General features: G+C 32.6%; 2 protein-coding genes across 4 annotated transcripts in view; both read right to left on the bottom strand.

The window, feature by feature from the left end:
- Positions 1 to 142: 142 nt before the first annotated feature.
- LOC136814082 (uncharacterized) lies at positions 143 to 7,399 on the bottom strand. 2 transcript variants are annotated; one of them, XM_067070578.1, is made up of 5 exons: positions 7,262 to 7,399; positions 6,483 to 6,770; positions 3,967 to 4,116; positions 1,435 to 2,447; positions 143 to 1,068 (listed from the first exon to the last, which is right to left on the bottom strand). In XM_067070578.1, the coding sequence occupies exons 1-4, from the start codon at positions 7,266 to 7,268 to the stop codon at positions 1,813 to 1,815; spliced, it is 1,080 nt and encodes a 359-aa protein (XP_066926679.1). In that variant the 5' UTR covers positions 7,269 to 7,399; the 3' UTR covers positions 143 to 1,068; positions 1,435 to 1,812. The 2 variants fall into 2 exon arrangements, with proteins under 2 accessions (XP_066926679.1, XP_066926681.1); XM_067070580.1 differs by having other exon boundaries at positions 1,021 to 1,068; positions 3,976 to 4,116.
- A 1,126-nt stretch (positions 7,400 to 8,525) lies between these two features.
- LOC136814083 (thioredoxin-related transmembrane protein 2-like) overlaps positions 8,526 to 14,418 on the bottom strand; it is an 11,971-nt gene continuing 6,078 nt past the window's right edge. For both annotated transcript variants that reach the window (XM_067070582.1, XM_067070581.1), the window contains exon 2: positions 8,526 to 9,798. In XM_067070582.1, the coding sequence (XP_066926683.1) occupies positions 8,993 to 9,793 (801 nt within the window). In that variant the 5' untranslated portion in view covers positions 9,794 to 9,798 and the 3' untranslated portion in view covers positions 8,526 to 8,992. The remainder of the gene's footprint in view (positions 9,799 to 14,418) is intronic.

Raw genomic sequence — 14,418 nt, 5'->3', positions numbered from 1 at the left:
CTTCTCTTTTTACAAAGCCCTGCATAGCAGGGGTAATTTTTCGGATGGTCATTGGCTGAAAGGAAATAAACAATTTTTGCTCACGTACTTTTTAGAAACGTTTACCAAATTTGAAACTGAAAACAAAAACAATCCTTCCCCACTTTTATTATTAACCCTTTTTTCAAATTTTACACTTTTTTCTTTATAATTGCTTACAATTATACGGAACAAAAATATTAAGAAGATGCGATATAATTAAAAAAGCTTTTAAAGCATACATTAGATCGAGAACCGGACAAGGCTAAAAAATACTAGAAGGATGTTTAAATATTAAGCAAAATCTTAGGAAAATTCGAAAAAATCCGTAAAATTCCAGCAAAAAATAGCCAAAATCGAAAAATTTAGGCTCGGGTAAATGCTTCACATAAGCTTGAATTTCTGAGCCTAGATATACACAAAAGTGCGATGCATATAAGTGAAATGCTTATAAAAAGAATGTAAGCTTTTTGATGTTTTTCTATGAGTTGTGTCCGGAAAAATGTGGAACAAAATAAAAAAACAATTATCAAAATCATTGGAGTTTGAATTTATCATAATAAAATGAAATTTTGTTTCGTTCAATCAGTAGATATTTGATTAAAGGTTTTATTTTTACATAAATGTTCCCGTTTCATATCAGAAACATATTTCATATCAGGAAAGTGTCTGCCTATTGTTATATTATGCTGGTATAAGCAGTTTCTTTTCCTTTTTCTGACCAATCTTGCTCCACATCCCTGTCAATCCAATGTGAAAAAGCTTGATGAGTAAACAACTCTTATTTAAAAACAAAACCTTTAAATATTAAATTAAATATAAATTGACGCTCGTACAATATGAGAAATATTTTATTCGTTCCGGATTTTCCGTATATTTTCCTCGCCTAAAGGCTCGGAAAATATTGTACGGAAAATCTGGGAACTCGTAAAATATTTCTCATATTGTACTCGCAACTGTCCGATAACTATTACATAAAGATTTTACTTTATATATAAAGATAAATACTTATAATACATAAATCTGTTCCTCTTTTTTTTTCCGGACACGCTTTAAGGCCTGTTTCCATCGATCGCGCGAGCGTGCACGCTAGGCCAAAATTCTTAAAATAGATTTGGCCGCACACTCCGCGCGATCAATGTTTGATTTCCATAAAAAACATACACAATCTGTATGTTTACATTTTTTTGTTTACTCAGCAGTTTTTCGCTTTCTTGATTGGTTAAAAAATTGTCAATTGAGATGTGCGCTCCTGTACGCTCAAAAAAGTTGAAAATTTTCAGCGTAGAAAAGAGCACAAAAGCGTACAAGAGCGTACACTTTTTGTGTACAAGAAAATTTAATTCGTGACGTCAATAGGCTATTTTAGGAAATTTTATCCTAGCGTGCACCCTCGCGCGATCGATGGAAACAGGCCTTTAAATGGCCCTCTTCGAAAGTAAAACCTAAGCAAAACTTAAGCAATTTCTTGCAGTACAACAGTCTTTTAATGTACGATAGGTTACCAAAAGGCTGATTGTGCATAAATGTGTAACAGAAAAGATATAGAAGTTTATAATGGTCAAAATCTAATGTTAAGTATCGCATGGTTTGACAATGAAAAATCAAAATTATTCATACTCATTTGCAGTTAGCACGCTTTGAAACTCTTCGCAGTTAAAGGTAACCGTTGATAAGGTGGTCTCTAACAGTGGAGGTTCAAGTGTCTTACCTATGGGAAGATAATCCTTTTCCGTTGGCGAGTGCTCGCTACCCCGTAGTAATCTCCTCTAACTAAAGCAAATCGGACAAACATTACGTCATCCTTTGTTTCTTTTTCTCAATCGCTTTATTCAATACAAGGACGACATCATTCCGACCCAGTTTAGCGCATGCTCTTTTGATTTCATCAAGAGTTGTCAAGGGTCTTGATTGTTGTAACAATTCAACCAATTTTTTGGTCGGACTAAAACTGCCACCTTCTTTAAGAGCTGCTCGCATCAAATTAATTTGTTGTCTATTGAAACCGTATTCGTCAGCAAACATTTCCCAGTCATAAACACCTGGTATATTTAAATTCATGTAACTCGCTAGTCGTTCTTTGTGCTGACTCTGCAAATCTCGTACAAACCCGTCCAGATTATTACTTAATTTTTGATCGATGTAAAGCGACATATCCATTCTCTGAAATTCTTTACAAATACTTTGGAATTGCCGGATAGTGACATCAGGTTCTTTCATAGCTAACTGTTTAAAAAATTCCAATGCTGGATTTCCCCCTCCATAATAATGCAGGTCTAAGTCTTTGATTTGATAAAATAGCTCTGAATCTCGGCCGATTAGTTCGTGAGCAACATTCTTCCAGTTTGATATACCAGCACCGTAAGTGACATCTAGCTTGGTTGCCAGTTCATCGGTGTCTCTTAAGGACAGATCAGTCACGTAAAACTCTTATGAAAAAGAAACAAAGAAAACAACACAGTAGTTTATGGAACAGTCATTTTATAAAGTTAGAAAACTAAAATTTCATACATTCAAACTTCAACCCCCTTCCACAACAAACATTCCAATTCTTTCAGCTGAAATGTTTGACAAAGTCTCTACTGCCTATTTTCAACATTATGTTCCTAAATTTCAAGTTTTTCAACATACATAAAATTGAAAGCAAAAAGCAACGTAGTACAGTACTTTAAAATCGACGCATGATAATTTTTTTCGGTAAGCTTTATCATTATGTTAAAACACTTCTAAAAGCATTGAATTTAAATTCTTTTATGTTAATAATCGCTTAACCACTCATTAGTCTATTAGGCTAGACAACTTATTTACAATAATCAACATTGAAATGGGTTCATTAATTAAAAGGCAATGGTTCAAAGGCAATGTATTTGTACTGTAGTTAACAACGTCAACTTTGGGAAACTTATAGATGATAATTTACAACATATCTTTTTGATTTTAACTCCTGATATTTTTTTCCAGGGTTGCCCATGACACTTTAATACTGGAAAGAATCGAGTAGAAAAACAAATGCAACAATTTGCAAAGAAATTGGATCATGTTGACAAAAATGTTGACAAAAAACTAGATTGAGATATATTTCTAAAAATGATTGATCATGGATTGAATAACTCCAGAACTTTTTAGTCAATTTCAAAATTGTCTGCTCAGAGAGGGGAGGGGGGTCACTGTATAACTAAATAAGAAAAAAGTAACGGATATAGAACAGATTGATTGAGAATTACCCCTGAACTTTTAAGACACCTCTAACTAACATTATCTCACGGGGGGGGGGGGTACTTAGGCAAAATGGGTGCCGGGTATGTGTGAGCCATAAGGGTACCTTTTCTCATTCCTCAAAAGTCTCTCAAAGGGGTACAAATTCAAAAGTTAGTCTCTGAAAGGGTCCCAAAATCACAAAAATCAAAAATTTCTCTCTCAAAGGGTCACGATTTCCAAGAATTTTGACTAAAATTTGGTGAAAATCAAACCAAAATTTGAAAAAATGGACCAAAATTTAGGAAAAAGTCTCTCAAAGGGTCCCAAAATCACCAAAATTTTGTCTCTCAAAGGGTCGATTTTCGATTTTCGGCTCGGACATACCCGTCACCTCGCAAACCTAGTACCCCCCGGGTATTATCTGCATTAAATGAGGGGTCGACAGTATAAATAAATATGAAAAGAACATTATATAAAACAAATAGAGACATAGATAGATAGACAGAGTCGATATTTAACGTGGATAGCCCAGTAATCTATAACTTTCAGAAGTTATTCAATTGTTTTCACGGGGCCACGGCTAGCCGGCTCGGCTATCTATGAGCTGAACGGAACATTGGAAGGGGCGACAAAACACAAATCCCTAGTTTGAAACGCTGACGCCTTTGACCACTTGGCTATCGCTCCTTAAGAATATGTAATTAATATTTGCAATTAACATGCAATTTTCCATATCACATTATATTTTACCTTTATTACCTCCATCTCTCTCATAAAGGTTCTCTTGCCTTGCTGGCTGCTGCGGTTGTTGCGGTTGTTGTGGTTGTTGCGGTTGTCTCGGCTCCTCATAACTTCTGGTAGGCTCGTCTGGAAATTTCACTCTCCCAAAAGATGGAACCTCTAAAATGGTGAGAAAAAAGCGTGCTGTATGGAATGATACCTTATATATATTGGACGATATAAAAAGATCTTAGGCCGTCTATGTTTATTGTGTTGTGTTTGTATATTTCTTATTTGATGGTGTTTTTGCTACTGAATGATACCTTATGTATGGCCAGAAAAAAAGTGAAGCCACGAAGTTAACAGTTTTCTATAACTAAAACTTTTCTTTTTCATATAGCACCCTTCGAAAAACAACATTAATTAAACCAAAATCCTAAGTAAACACCAACAACAAAACAACAACAAAATGCACTACTTTACACAAACAGCAACAAACCACAACTTATACTTGGTCTTTAAAAAAAATATGAAGGAATAGACAACACTACATAAAGGCCTACATTCCATGATTGATAAGTATTTCGACCATTTTTTTCATCATATAGATTCCTTTGAATTATTGAATTTCATTTTTGACTTTCCTATTTCTCAGAAAAAGCCGAATGTCATGAGTAATTAAAAAAGTTGACAAAATAGTTAGAGCATCCGTGTATGCATGTTCAAACTTATTATACATTGACATAACACAAGTACAAAACTAATATTATAATCACATTTTTTTAACCAACGGTATGTAAACATTCCTCTATTAAATTCTAAGAAGCATACATAATATGACAATCTTAGGCTACGTCATATCTTCCTTCGTTTCGAGCGTAAAACTCCTACTCAAGAGTAAGGCCTAAAAATCTGTAGCTGTCTATTGTGTTGTCTATTGTGCAAACTAGACTATCGTGGTTTCCAATGGATAATAAAAGATACTAAAATATAGATATAAATCAAGGAGCAATTTTAGCCTGTGCACAGGGAAGGAAGGGTCATAGCCATGTTATAATTTCTTTTCTCATAAACAAATGAATGGAATTATGTTATTTGAAATTTGTTTTCTAACTTAGTAAGTGACGATAGCGCTAAATTCGAAATTTCCAGGTTATTTAATTTAGTCCAAAATTGTACTCGCGGATCAAACCCGTATACATCCTGTATCTTTGTCCTGTATCCTGTATCCTGTATACATCAGATTATAAATACCAATATCAGGAGTGTAGCAATAGTTCTATTTGTAAGAAAAATTTGGAAATAGTCCTTTGAGAAAATGGTTACTACAGTGTTGTTGAACTGTCAATGCAAGTCAATGTTAGACAGATTGTAATGGTTGGCAATAATGTCACTCCTACTCCCTCACGGGCAGAACCTTATTGTCAAATATTGGGAGCCATATTGTATTTCTTAAGTCTGACTGAACCTGTCTATCTTCATTTATTTCATCTCCAATTTTCAATTTCTCAAAAATCTTTGCCTCCAAAAAAATCTTTCCAACGGTGTATACATTTTTACGTGTACAGTATCCACAGACTTTAAATTCAAAATAAAACAGTAGAGTAAATAGTGTTTTCAAAGCCCTGAAGGAGCTACAATCAGTGCCATAATATATTGGCACTTTTGGCTAATTTACCATTTTTCGAAAATTGAAGTTCGAGCGAGAATGTCAATTTCAGGCCTTCAACTTAATTTCGTCGATTATTTCGATCTGGGAGGGATTTATTGGTTTCTAGGCTATATTTCAAGCCCTACTAGACCATTTTTGAACTTTTGGATCCTCAGATCCTAAGGTCCTAAGCCTTAAGTCTAGCGTTAAAACTCAGAGTTAAAACTCTACCCTTCGAACCTACTTTAGAGCACTTACAAATCGATTGTGGTTTCAAAACACCCCGGTGAATTTCCCTTTTGTGCCAAGTATTTTGTCACTGATTGTAGAACCGAAACACAAGAGTGGGTAATAATAAATGTGATGTTGGTATTGAGGCGTTACACGTTTTTTTATTTTTAAGAAACACACTTTTAAGAAACACGAGGCTCAGAATGCCTAAAAAATAAGAAACATGCTGAGGCTGAGAATGAGAAAATAACATTTCTTAATTCGGTTGTTTTTAAGAACCTTCCAATCAAAACAAATGTTTTTTTTTTCTTTGCATGAAAAACAGGCTGATTATGTAAAAAAGTTTAGAAACATGTAAGAAACATTTTTAAGGCTCAAAAGGCCGATTTCTTAAGAAACGTTGAGGCTGCTTGGTAAACTAGTTTCTTAAAAAAACGCGTACTCTCTTTTTAGAGAGTTTTCCCCATTGCAGATTAATTGTGATATGTAAGTTCTGGAGATGAAGATACTTATTTCCTATCCTAAACACGTGACCCGTGTGTTTTTCAAACAAAATTTCGAAATGCGGAGCAAATCTTAAGGTTTTCACTTTTTCATGCTTGAAAAAGGTTGAATATTCATCTCTAGCCCCTTTCAGGGCTTAAAACTCAATAATATCACTTACTGTCAGCAATGTCCATTAGAATGTCTCTTCTCTGCATTTCATTTAATTTCAGTTTCAATATGGCATTTGTTATTTCATAAGGGTTCGATTCAGTCCATTTGTTCAACATTTCAAAGCATTTCTCATATACAGTTCTATTGTCAAGGTCAATTCTTTCTATATCTTGATCTGACATAATTCCGTATGCAAATTTCTTCCAGTCAACATTCAAATTCATCGCGACAACATCTTTAACATCACGGCTTATGGGATTTTCATCCGTTGGTACTAATTGTTTTAACAACCAGCCTTTAAACAGTAAAAAAAATATGAATTAGATATTACCAGAGAATCATGTAGATATTTCTCATTTTATTATGTTAAACAGGGGAGTAGAGTCAGTACTAAAATCTCAGATATCATGACGTTTAGTCACGTGGTGAATTAGTCTTGCAAGTATTTTAGTATCATTTGATAATAAAATACCAAAACGTTGGTTTAAAAGGGAAACTTGCTCTTTTAGTCTTCATTATATAAGTCTGAGATTTTAGTACTGACCCCCTTCTCTGGGTCCAACCCCCTTCTCTGGGTCCAATAGGTTCTTGCCTATTAACTTCTTTTCTTGCTAAAAGATAATAGCTTGACTTGATTGAAGATCTTTATTTCGGAAAAAAAAGTAGAAATTGATTCAGAGGAATTTACATGCAGAATATCTCAAAACTCTTGAAAGCGATAGAAAGGAAATGTTTTGGGCAAGACTTCATAATTTCAAAATTTACACTATTATCAAGAATACATACCCGACATTTCTCTATCGTACAGGTGATTACTGGAAAATGTTTAAGCAATGATGATCTTGAATTGGCTCATATCCATTACTCATTCCATATTTTCATCAATGTATTATAGTAATGTTAAAAGATTTCATCTTTTTCTTAACTAATGAGTAAAAAAAAAAAAATAGACATAGATAATCATACAAGTTGGTCCCACGTGCAGAAGGTTCGTAAGATAAAGTAAGTTTGTAAGATAAATTTGAAGTTTTACTAAAACAAAATGATTATTCTATGTTTCAAATTTATCTTACAAGACAAATAAATTTTTCATTAAATCAAAAACAAAAATTTCTGACATCTTTTCGCCAACAAGGATGACATGAAACTTCATCATGTATTCATAATGCACAGAAAGATAAAGGTACTTGATAAAAATTTCTTTTTCTGTAAAAGCTCTAAATATATCCAAAATAAAAAACTTTTACATAACTAACAAAATATCCTATATAATATAATAAAGTGGGTTATTCCACTAAAACATACCTAACACACATGATAATAAAAACAACTGGTATAATATATTCACCTAAATATGATAAAATGAATGCTTTTCTTAGAAAATACATAAAAAAAATATCTAAGGGTTTTTTTTAAATGACATTTTTTTGATAGGCAATTACTTTTTTATTTTCTGGTTTACGGAATCGCCGACGATTATTTTGCAAAAATAAAATAAAAATAAAATTGAAATTCACAGAAATTTTATTTATTTTTGCACTTCCGACTCTGTTTGATCTGCCATGAAATGGATTTTTTTTAGAAAACTTCATTTTATAAGAGCAGGAAAGGAAGATAATAGGATACAGCAATCTCTTTTCCCCAATATGCCTCATCCAATGGCGCTCAACACAATTTTCTAGCTGAAAAACTTTCTTTGATTTTCTGGTGTATGCAAGTTTCCTCAAAACACATTTTATTCTTTCCAACACAACATTAAAGTTTGAAAACGAAAATTTTATTTTTATTCTTTTTACATCCTCCGGTCCAAAAGATCATCTCTAAATGTCCGTAAACCAGAAAATAAAAAAGTACTTGCCAACCTATAAAAATAACACTGAAATAATACTTTGCAGAACAGGGAGTGAATTACGGTCTCTTTAAAATCTCTCCAGGTATCAGCTCTCGAGAATCCAGTTTCCAAATTACTTAAATTGAAAGAATCTTAAATTAACCAAAAGGTACACATTTTTTATAAGAAACTTTACATCTTTACATCGTTTTACATCTAAAAATGATCTTAAAATTTTTTCAATTCTGAGTATATCTGTGTATTTCTTTGAGAAATTGAGTGTTTTAAAATGTTCTTAACTTGTTCTTAATCTTTTTGACATCGAAGTTAGGAGTTATAATATGTTCTTGTATAGTTTGCTCCTATAACAAACGTGTAGCAAGATCTTTCCTGGAATACTCAAATAATCAATTGTGGGTGATTTTGAAGAGGGGCACTGAAGGTGTAGTAAATTGCAGGTACATACACAGTTTATCTAAAAAGTTCACAAGAACATAAATATCCATTTATGTAAAAGACACTGATGTCAATGAAAGATAATCTTCAAGGAACATCTTAGAGTAATTGGGAAAAATTTACTGATCTATTTTTCTTTAGTTTGAAAACTAGTCAAATACTACAACTACTTTTAAGTTTACAGTAGTTGTCTCCACGCACATTAAAGTTAAATGTTATCCATAAAACTTCTAATTCTTCTTTTTATTTCTATCAGTAGCTCTTTGTTTAGCACGAGCATACAATTCATTTAAATCCAGATCACAGATAAGATTTTCCTCCTTGAATTGATGCACTTTAATGGAACCACCAGGATTGACAGTTGGTTGCCGTGAAATTTCTTTCCCATTTTCAAAAACAATGATAGTGGGAAGATTCTTGGATGAGACTGATACATCAACACGATGTTTTTTACCAACTTTTTCATACTTGTTTACATCTAGTTTACCAAATTTCAATAAAGGATGATCATATTTCAATGATAGGTTAGCAAAGGTTGACGCAAATCGATTGCAGGGTGGTGACCAGGGCGCAAAAAATTCTATAATCCAAGTTTCCTCTGGATGATGCAGTAGCTGCTCATCTAGAGCTTGACCTCTAAAATAGGTGATCTTCTCTGGACCAGTATAACTTGGCTCAGGAAATGCAATGAAAAGCAGAAGACATACAATAGCATATAAAGCACCCCATCTCAAATCTTGTCGAAAGAATAATAACAAATTGGCCAGCTTAGCAAAAAGATAAATGTTAGATACGTATTCTACAGCAGTCAAAGGTTTCCATTTGCGATTCTTCAATACAATGACCATAGCCAGGAAAAAGAGCACCTCAGTATCCCGATAATCTAACTGGCAATTTCCATTTTCATCAAGTTCAAACAAAGAAATACACACAGGATGAATAGTTTTTGTCAGCATATAAATGGTACAAGCTATTGTGTTTAAAATGTAATGTGAGGAGAACCAGTATTTCATTTCAGGTGAGAGTGACATGATACCTAAAATAAAGTGAATCTCAGTAATTTCAATTCAATTTTCAACTTATTCAAAACCAGTTAAAACCAACTAAAACACAAAAAGTTATCTTTTCATTTGTCTGATTTGTTTCCAGAAATATGTGATCAATCTTATTCAAAACAATAAATAAATTAAAGGTTAGAAGTAACATAGTCTGTACGTCAAAAAAGGTATTATTAGCTTGTACCACCTTTCAAGTATTTAAAAAAATCTTGCAGTGCGTCGGACTGTTACAATTAGAAGATTTCTGTGTCTCCCGGTACCAACTTCTTGGTACAGGCTAAACTGAAACATAGTTTAAAATCTAATCTCCTCGTCATCAGCAGGCAGCTTTTCAATGTATATAAGGCCATTTTCATGCTTTTGAATGTCTCCTGAAATCACTAAAATTTGGAGTAAAATAATACAAAAAGTCCCACTAGTTATAAAGGCTGTCAATATAATTTGAAGCGGAGACAAAAACAAAGGCTACCTTATTGGAAATTAGACAGAATTAGAAAACGATTTTGTGCTTATTTAAAAGATAATCCAGAGTGGAATATTATCAAAAAAGAAAAATGTTTTTAAAAAAATGGAAAAATGAAGATAAAAAATGAAGAAGAAGAAAAAAATTAACTTCTTATAGAAATGCTATGATCTTCATTTTTATATCAGAGATTCTTCAATCTTAGAACGTCATAAAAGGGGGGAAAAATTCAAAAAATGTCTATTCAGTCAAAAAACACAGCTTAAAACTTTGCCCGGGTTAACTTAAAAATGGGCTCTTTTTTGGGGTTGGTGTAATTTAAGATACACGATCTAACGATTTACGATGCACGATTCACGATCCGTGCATAAAATATATTAATTCATAATATTTAGGCAATTTACAAACTTTCATTCGCTGAAACTCAATTATTTTCAAAAACATCATTTATGTAAGATTATATAAATTATATTTAAAGAAGCTTTCAGTGCGTTTTCATAGTCATAGATTAAAAGAAAGTGAAAGCCACGTGCATTCACCTTCTGTACTCAATATAGGGGAATCGTTTACCGAAAGAAAATTATTTCTCGTAATAGAGCGTTTTTTGCTTCCTACATTACGGTCTGCAAAACATATTGTTCACCAATATATTCTTTTATTTGCTTTATTAAGAAAGAAAATATTCGATTATAATTGTTAAAACTGATTGTGCATTCTTTTAGTTCACTCTTTGTTTATTGTAAGATTATGTTCACAAGGTAGCTTCCATTATCAGCATTATGTAAGTTAGTTTTTTTTCTCATAATTTTATCATGGAGGTAATAAGAAATAGATGGAGAATAAATGACTTTTATTTCATTGTACCTAATCATCGGAAGCAAACGGCTCCTTGGTTGCAATGGGAAAAAGTGATTAATTTTGTGTGCACTCATGGGAATATTTAAGTTCATAAAAAAACTGAATAAAAAGGTGTTGGATTTTTAACAGCTCTATTGTGAGATAATAGCTTTGTTGATCAAAATGAGAAAAAGCTTGCCGGAACAAGCACAAAATCCTATATTTTTAAGAGCCCCCTCTCATAAAATCATCGATAGATTTAAAAAAAAATCTATATTACGATTAGGTAACCTTTAAATTAATCATCCATCAGAATTTGAAAGCCCCCTCCCTTTTAGACGTAAAGATTTCTAATGAAGTTAAATATTCAAGGAAAATGTGCTGAAACTCTCAAAATTAGCAATATGTTTGCCCAAAAATACATCGATATGAAATCATAGAACTATTGTAACCTTACTACGAGAAAATTATTTTTGTGTCGTGTTTGAACAAGAACTTTTTGCATAAAATGTTTATTTCAATGAGGATAACATTCTCACTTCTGTTCTTATAAATTTACATTTCGGATTTTTTTGCTTCCAATGATAGTAAATCAAAGAAAACCGATTTGAATGAAAATATAAAAGAATTTAACGATAACTTAGGCCATTACCGAGTCATTTATTCTCCATCTATTTCTTATTACCTCCATGATTTTATGGTTGTAATTATTTGTAGTTACATTGCTTACTTATTTCTTTTTTGCTGCATGAATTTACCGTGGTAAAACAAAAGCAAGAAAATATTATGACATTGTTTTAGAATTATGTTATATAATTTAAGTTTTATGATAATTATTAGGAATAATCAGCATACTTTATGCATAGATCGCGCATCCTGAATCGTAAATCGTTAGATCGTGCATCTTAGATTACACCAAACCTCTTTTTTGTTGTTTTTTGGTGGTTTTTGAAGCCAATTAGTGATAAGCTTTCGACTATATCTTTCAATTGAAAAAAGTTTTTTGAAAGATTTTTTCACATTGACGATGTTCTAAGATCATAGAATCACTTGTGTGACAATGATGATTATAGCACAATTATTGAAGAAGTTGATTTTCTTCTTCTTCATTTTCAATCATCATTTTTTTACTTTTTTTCTTTTTTTTTCTTTTTGATAATATTCCACTCCGGTTCGTCTTTTCAACAAGCACAAAACCGCTATCTAATTCGAATTCTATAACCTACAGCCTTTTTTGTCTCCGCTGCAAATTATATTCAATATTGAGACAGACTTTTCAGGGTAACCCCAATTTGGCTTGAAATAAGGTTGGATTCAGGGTAGCCCCAACTCATATTACAAAAAAGTTTGGATTTAAGGTGCAGGTAAAAGTATATAGTAACCATAACCAGTGTATACCGTGTTCTTTGAAAACACTAAAAATTCCATGTTTCTAAAGAACACAAAATACATACATAGAGATGGTATTCAACCCTGTATACCTGTGTATACCACATTCTTTAAAAACACTCAAAATTCCATGTTTCTAAAGAACGAAAATAAAGCGAAATACATAATAGAGATAATATTCAGCACAGTGTATGCCAGTATATGCCGAATATTTCCAACGTTTCCTATTATGTTATGAGTTAAGATGCTTGTTTGACAACGCTTGAAATGAAAAATCCCATCCGAAATATTTAAATCTTATATTTCGAATTTTCTTTCTTTCTTTTTCTGAATCTCGTACGGGATGCAAGTAAAATAAAGTCAAGAAATTGAAGAAAAACTGAAAATTTACCCCCCCCTGGAAAATATATAGATTGTTTTTCTTTTGTTCAATCACAGACACTTAGTCAAAGCACCAAATATTTTGCTATCCAATCACCATGATACTGTTTTATACTACTTGTGCAGTTAGGGAAGCCATCCATGATCCTGCCATTCTATCAGCCAGCAAAAACTAAATGACACTTGTAAACTTAAGTTTCTTACCATTTTCCATGGAAAACAACCAAAAACATTACAGTAATATATACTTCCAAAAAGCCGAAGACCAAAGAAAATTATCTTTCTTGATGAGGGCACCCTCTTGGATCTATTGTTAACTCATTTAAAATTGTAGATGGAGTTGCCGAATGATAAAGGTGCCCGCTACTTTGAGGGTGGTAACACCAAAATGCTATGATCAGCCAACAGAGTTTGTTGGCGAGTTTGTTGCAGCGCGAGTTACGTCATGCACTCCAACGTAGTGAAAGTGCAAATGATATTTCACAGTTTATAAGAATATCTTATGTACTTAAAATTCTATTTAACTTTGAGTGCTTCATTGAAGATGAAGAAGGAGAAAGATGAAAAATGCGCTGGTTAATTTTGTCTAAATATGTTTGTTCTATCATTGTTGAAAGTTGGAGAAATTTCTACTGAGGCATAAATTTTTTACAACCAATTAAAGGCACTGTCTGCTTATAATTACTATGTTTGCTATATCGCCTAGGCAAAAAACGATAAAAAAGACGCAAACGTAATTTTTTTAAGAGTGCAGTTTTGATTTTTTTGATTGCTGCCACGTACAGAAACTTGCCAAATGTGCTGTGATTGTTTAATAAGTAACATCCAATCAAATAAAGATAAACATTTCATCCAATCAGAAAGGATTTTTGACAATCTAACTCTCACATCAAACTTTTGTTGTATTGTCGATATGTGAAAGAGAAAACAGGTAAGTTTAGCCTAGCTTTCTGTCAGCTCTCAGGCTAAAACTCCTGTACCAGGATTAGAAACTAGGCTAGTTTTACCTCTTTTATTATTCCCTTTGCAACAATAAAATGCTGACAAGTTGACATATTGAACCAATCGAATGTTATAGAATGCAATCGAATGTTATAGAATGCAATCGAATAATTGCGATTCCATTGTCAAAAGCAATCGAATCTCAATTGAACAGTCAAATTGTGGGTAATATTCAATTGTGTTTGATTGTGTTGACAATAAAATCGCAATTATTCAACTGCAATTGATTTGTTCAATGGGCACTGTCTAGGTCGCAGTCAAGACACAGTGAAATCTATCTACATACACCTTAAAACCATCAATTCACCTATCTTAAACAGAAATTAATGCTGTAGTTATTCTATTATTTCAAGAAAAGAGGGAAACAGCTCTAGCATCTACAGTAAATTTGTGTAGTTGGCATACTTTGTTGTCTAATCCCATCATATACCGTGAGTTGGTCTAATGTGTCAACATCCCTCTTCTAATTTCGACATCCTTCTTAAGAAATAGCAAATGATAGGAAGGTTGGAATCACTGATGGACT

The sequence above is a fragment of the Clytia hemisphaerica genome, unplaced genomic scaffold (genome assembly GCF_902728285.1).
Source record: "Clytia hemisphaerica strain Z4C2 unplaced genomic scaffold, Clytia hemisphaerica genome assembly, whole genome shotgun sequence".
In the NCBI taxonomy this organism is placed as follows: Eukaryota; Metazoa; Cnidaria; class Hydrozoa; order Leptothecata; family Clytiidae; genus Clytia; species Clytia hemisphaerica.
Note: the sequence above shows the minus strand (reverse complement) of the source record. Positions and strands in the feature narration are given on the sequence as shown.

What these genes read in the sequence shown, in the direction of transcription:
- LOC136814082 (XM_067070578.1), bottom strand. An exon ending in TCTAATGGACATTGCTGACA is followed by an intron (nt 4,117 to 6,482) that starts GTAAGTGATATT and finishes TCACCATTTTAG; the next exon opens with AGGTTCCATCTTTTGGGAGA. An exon ending in GAGAGATGGAGGTAATAAAG is followed by an intron (nt 2,448 to 3,966) that starts GTAAAATATAAT and finishes CTTTTTCATAAG; the next exon opens with AGTTTTACGTGACTGATCTG.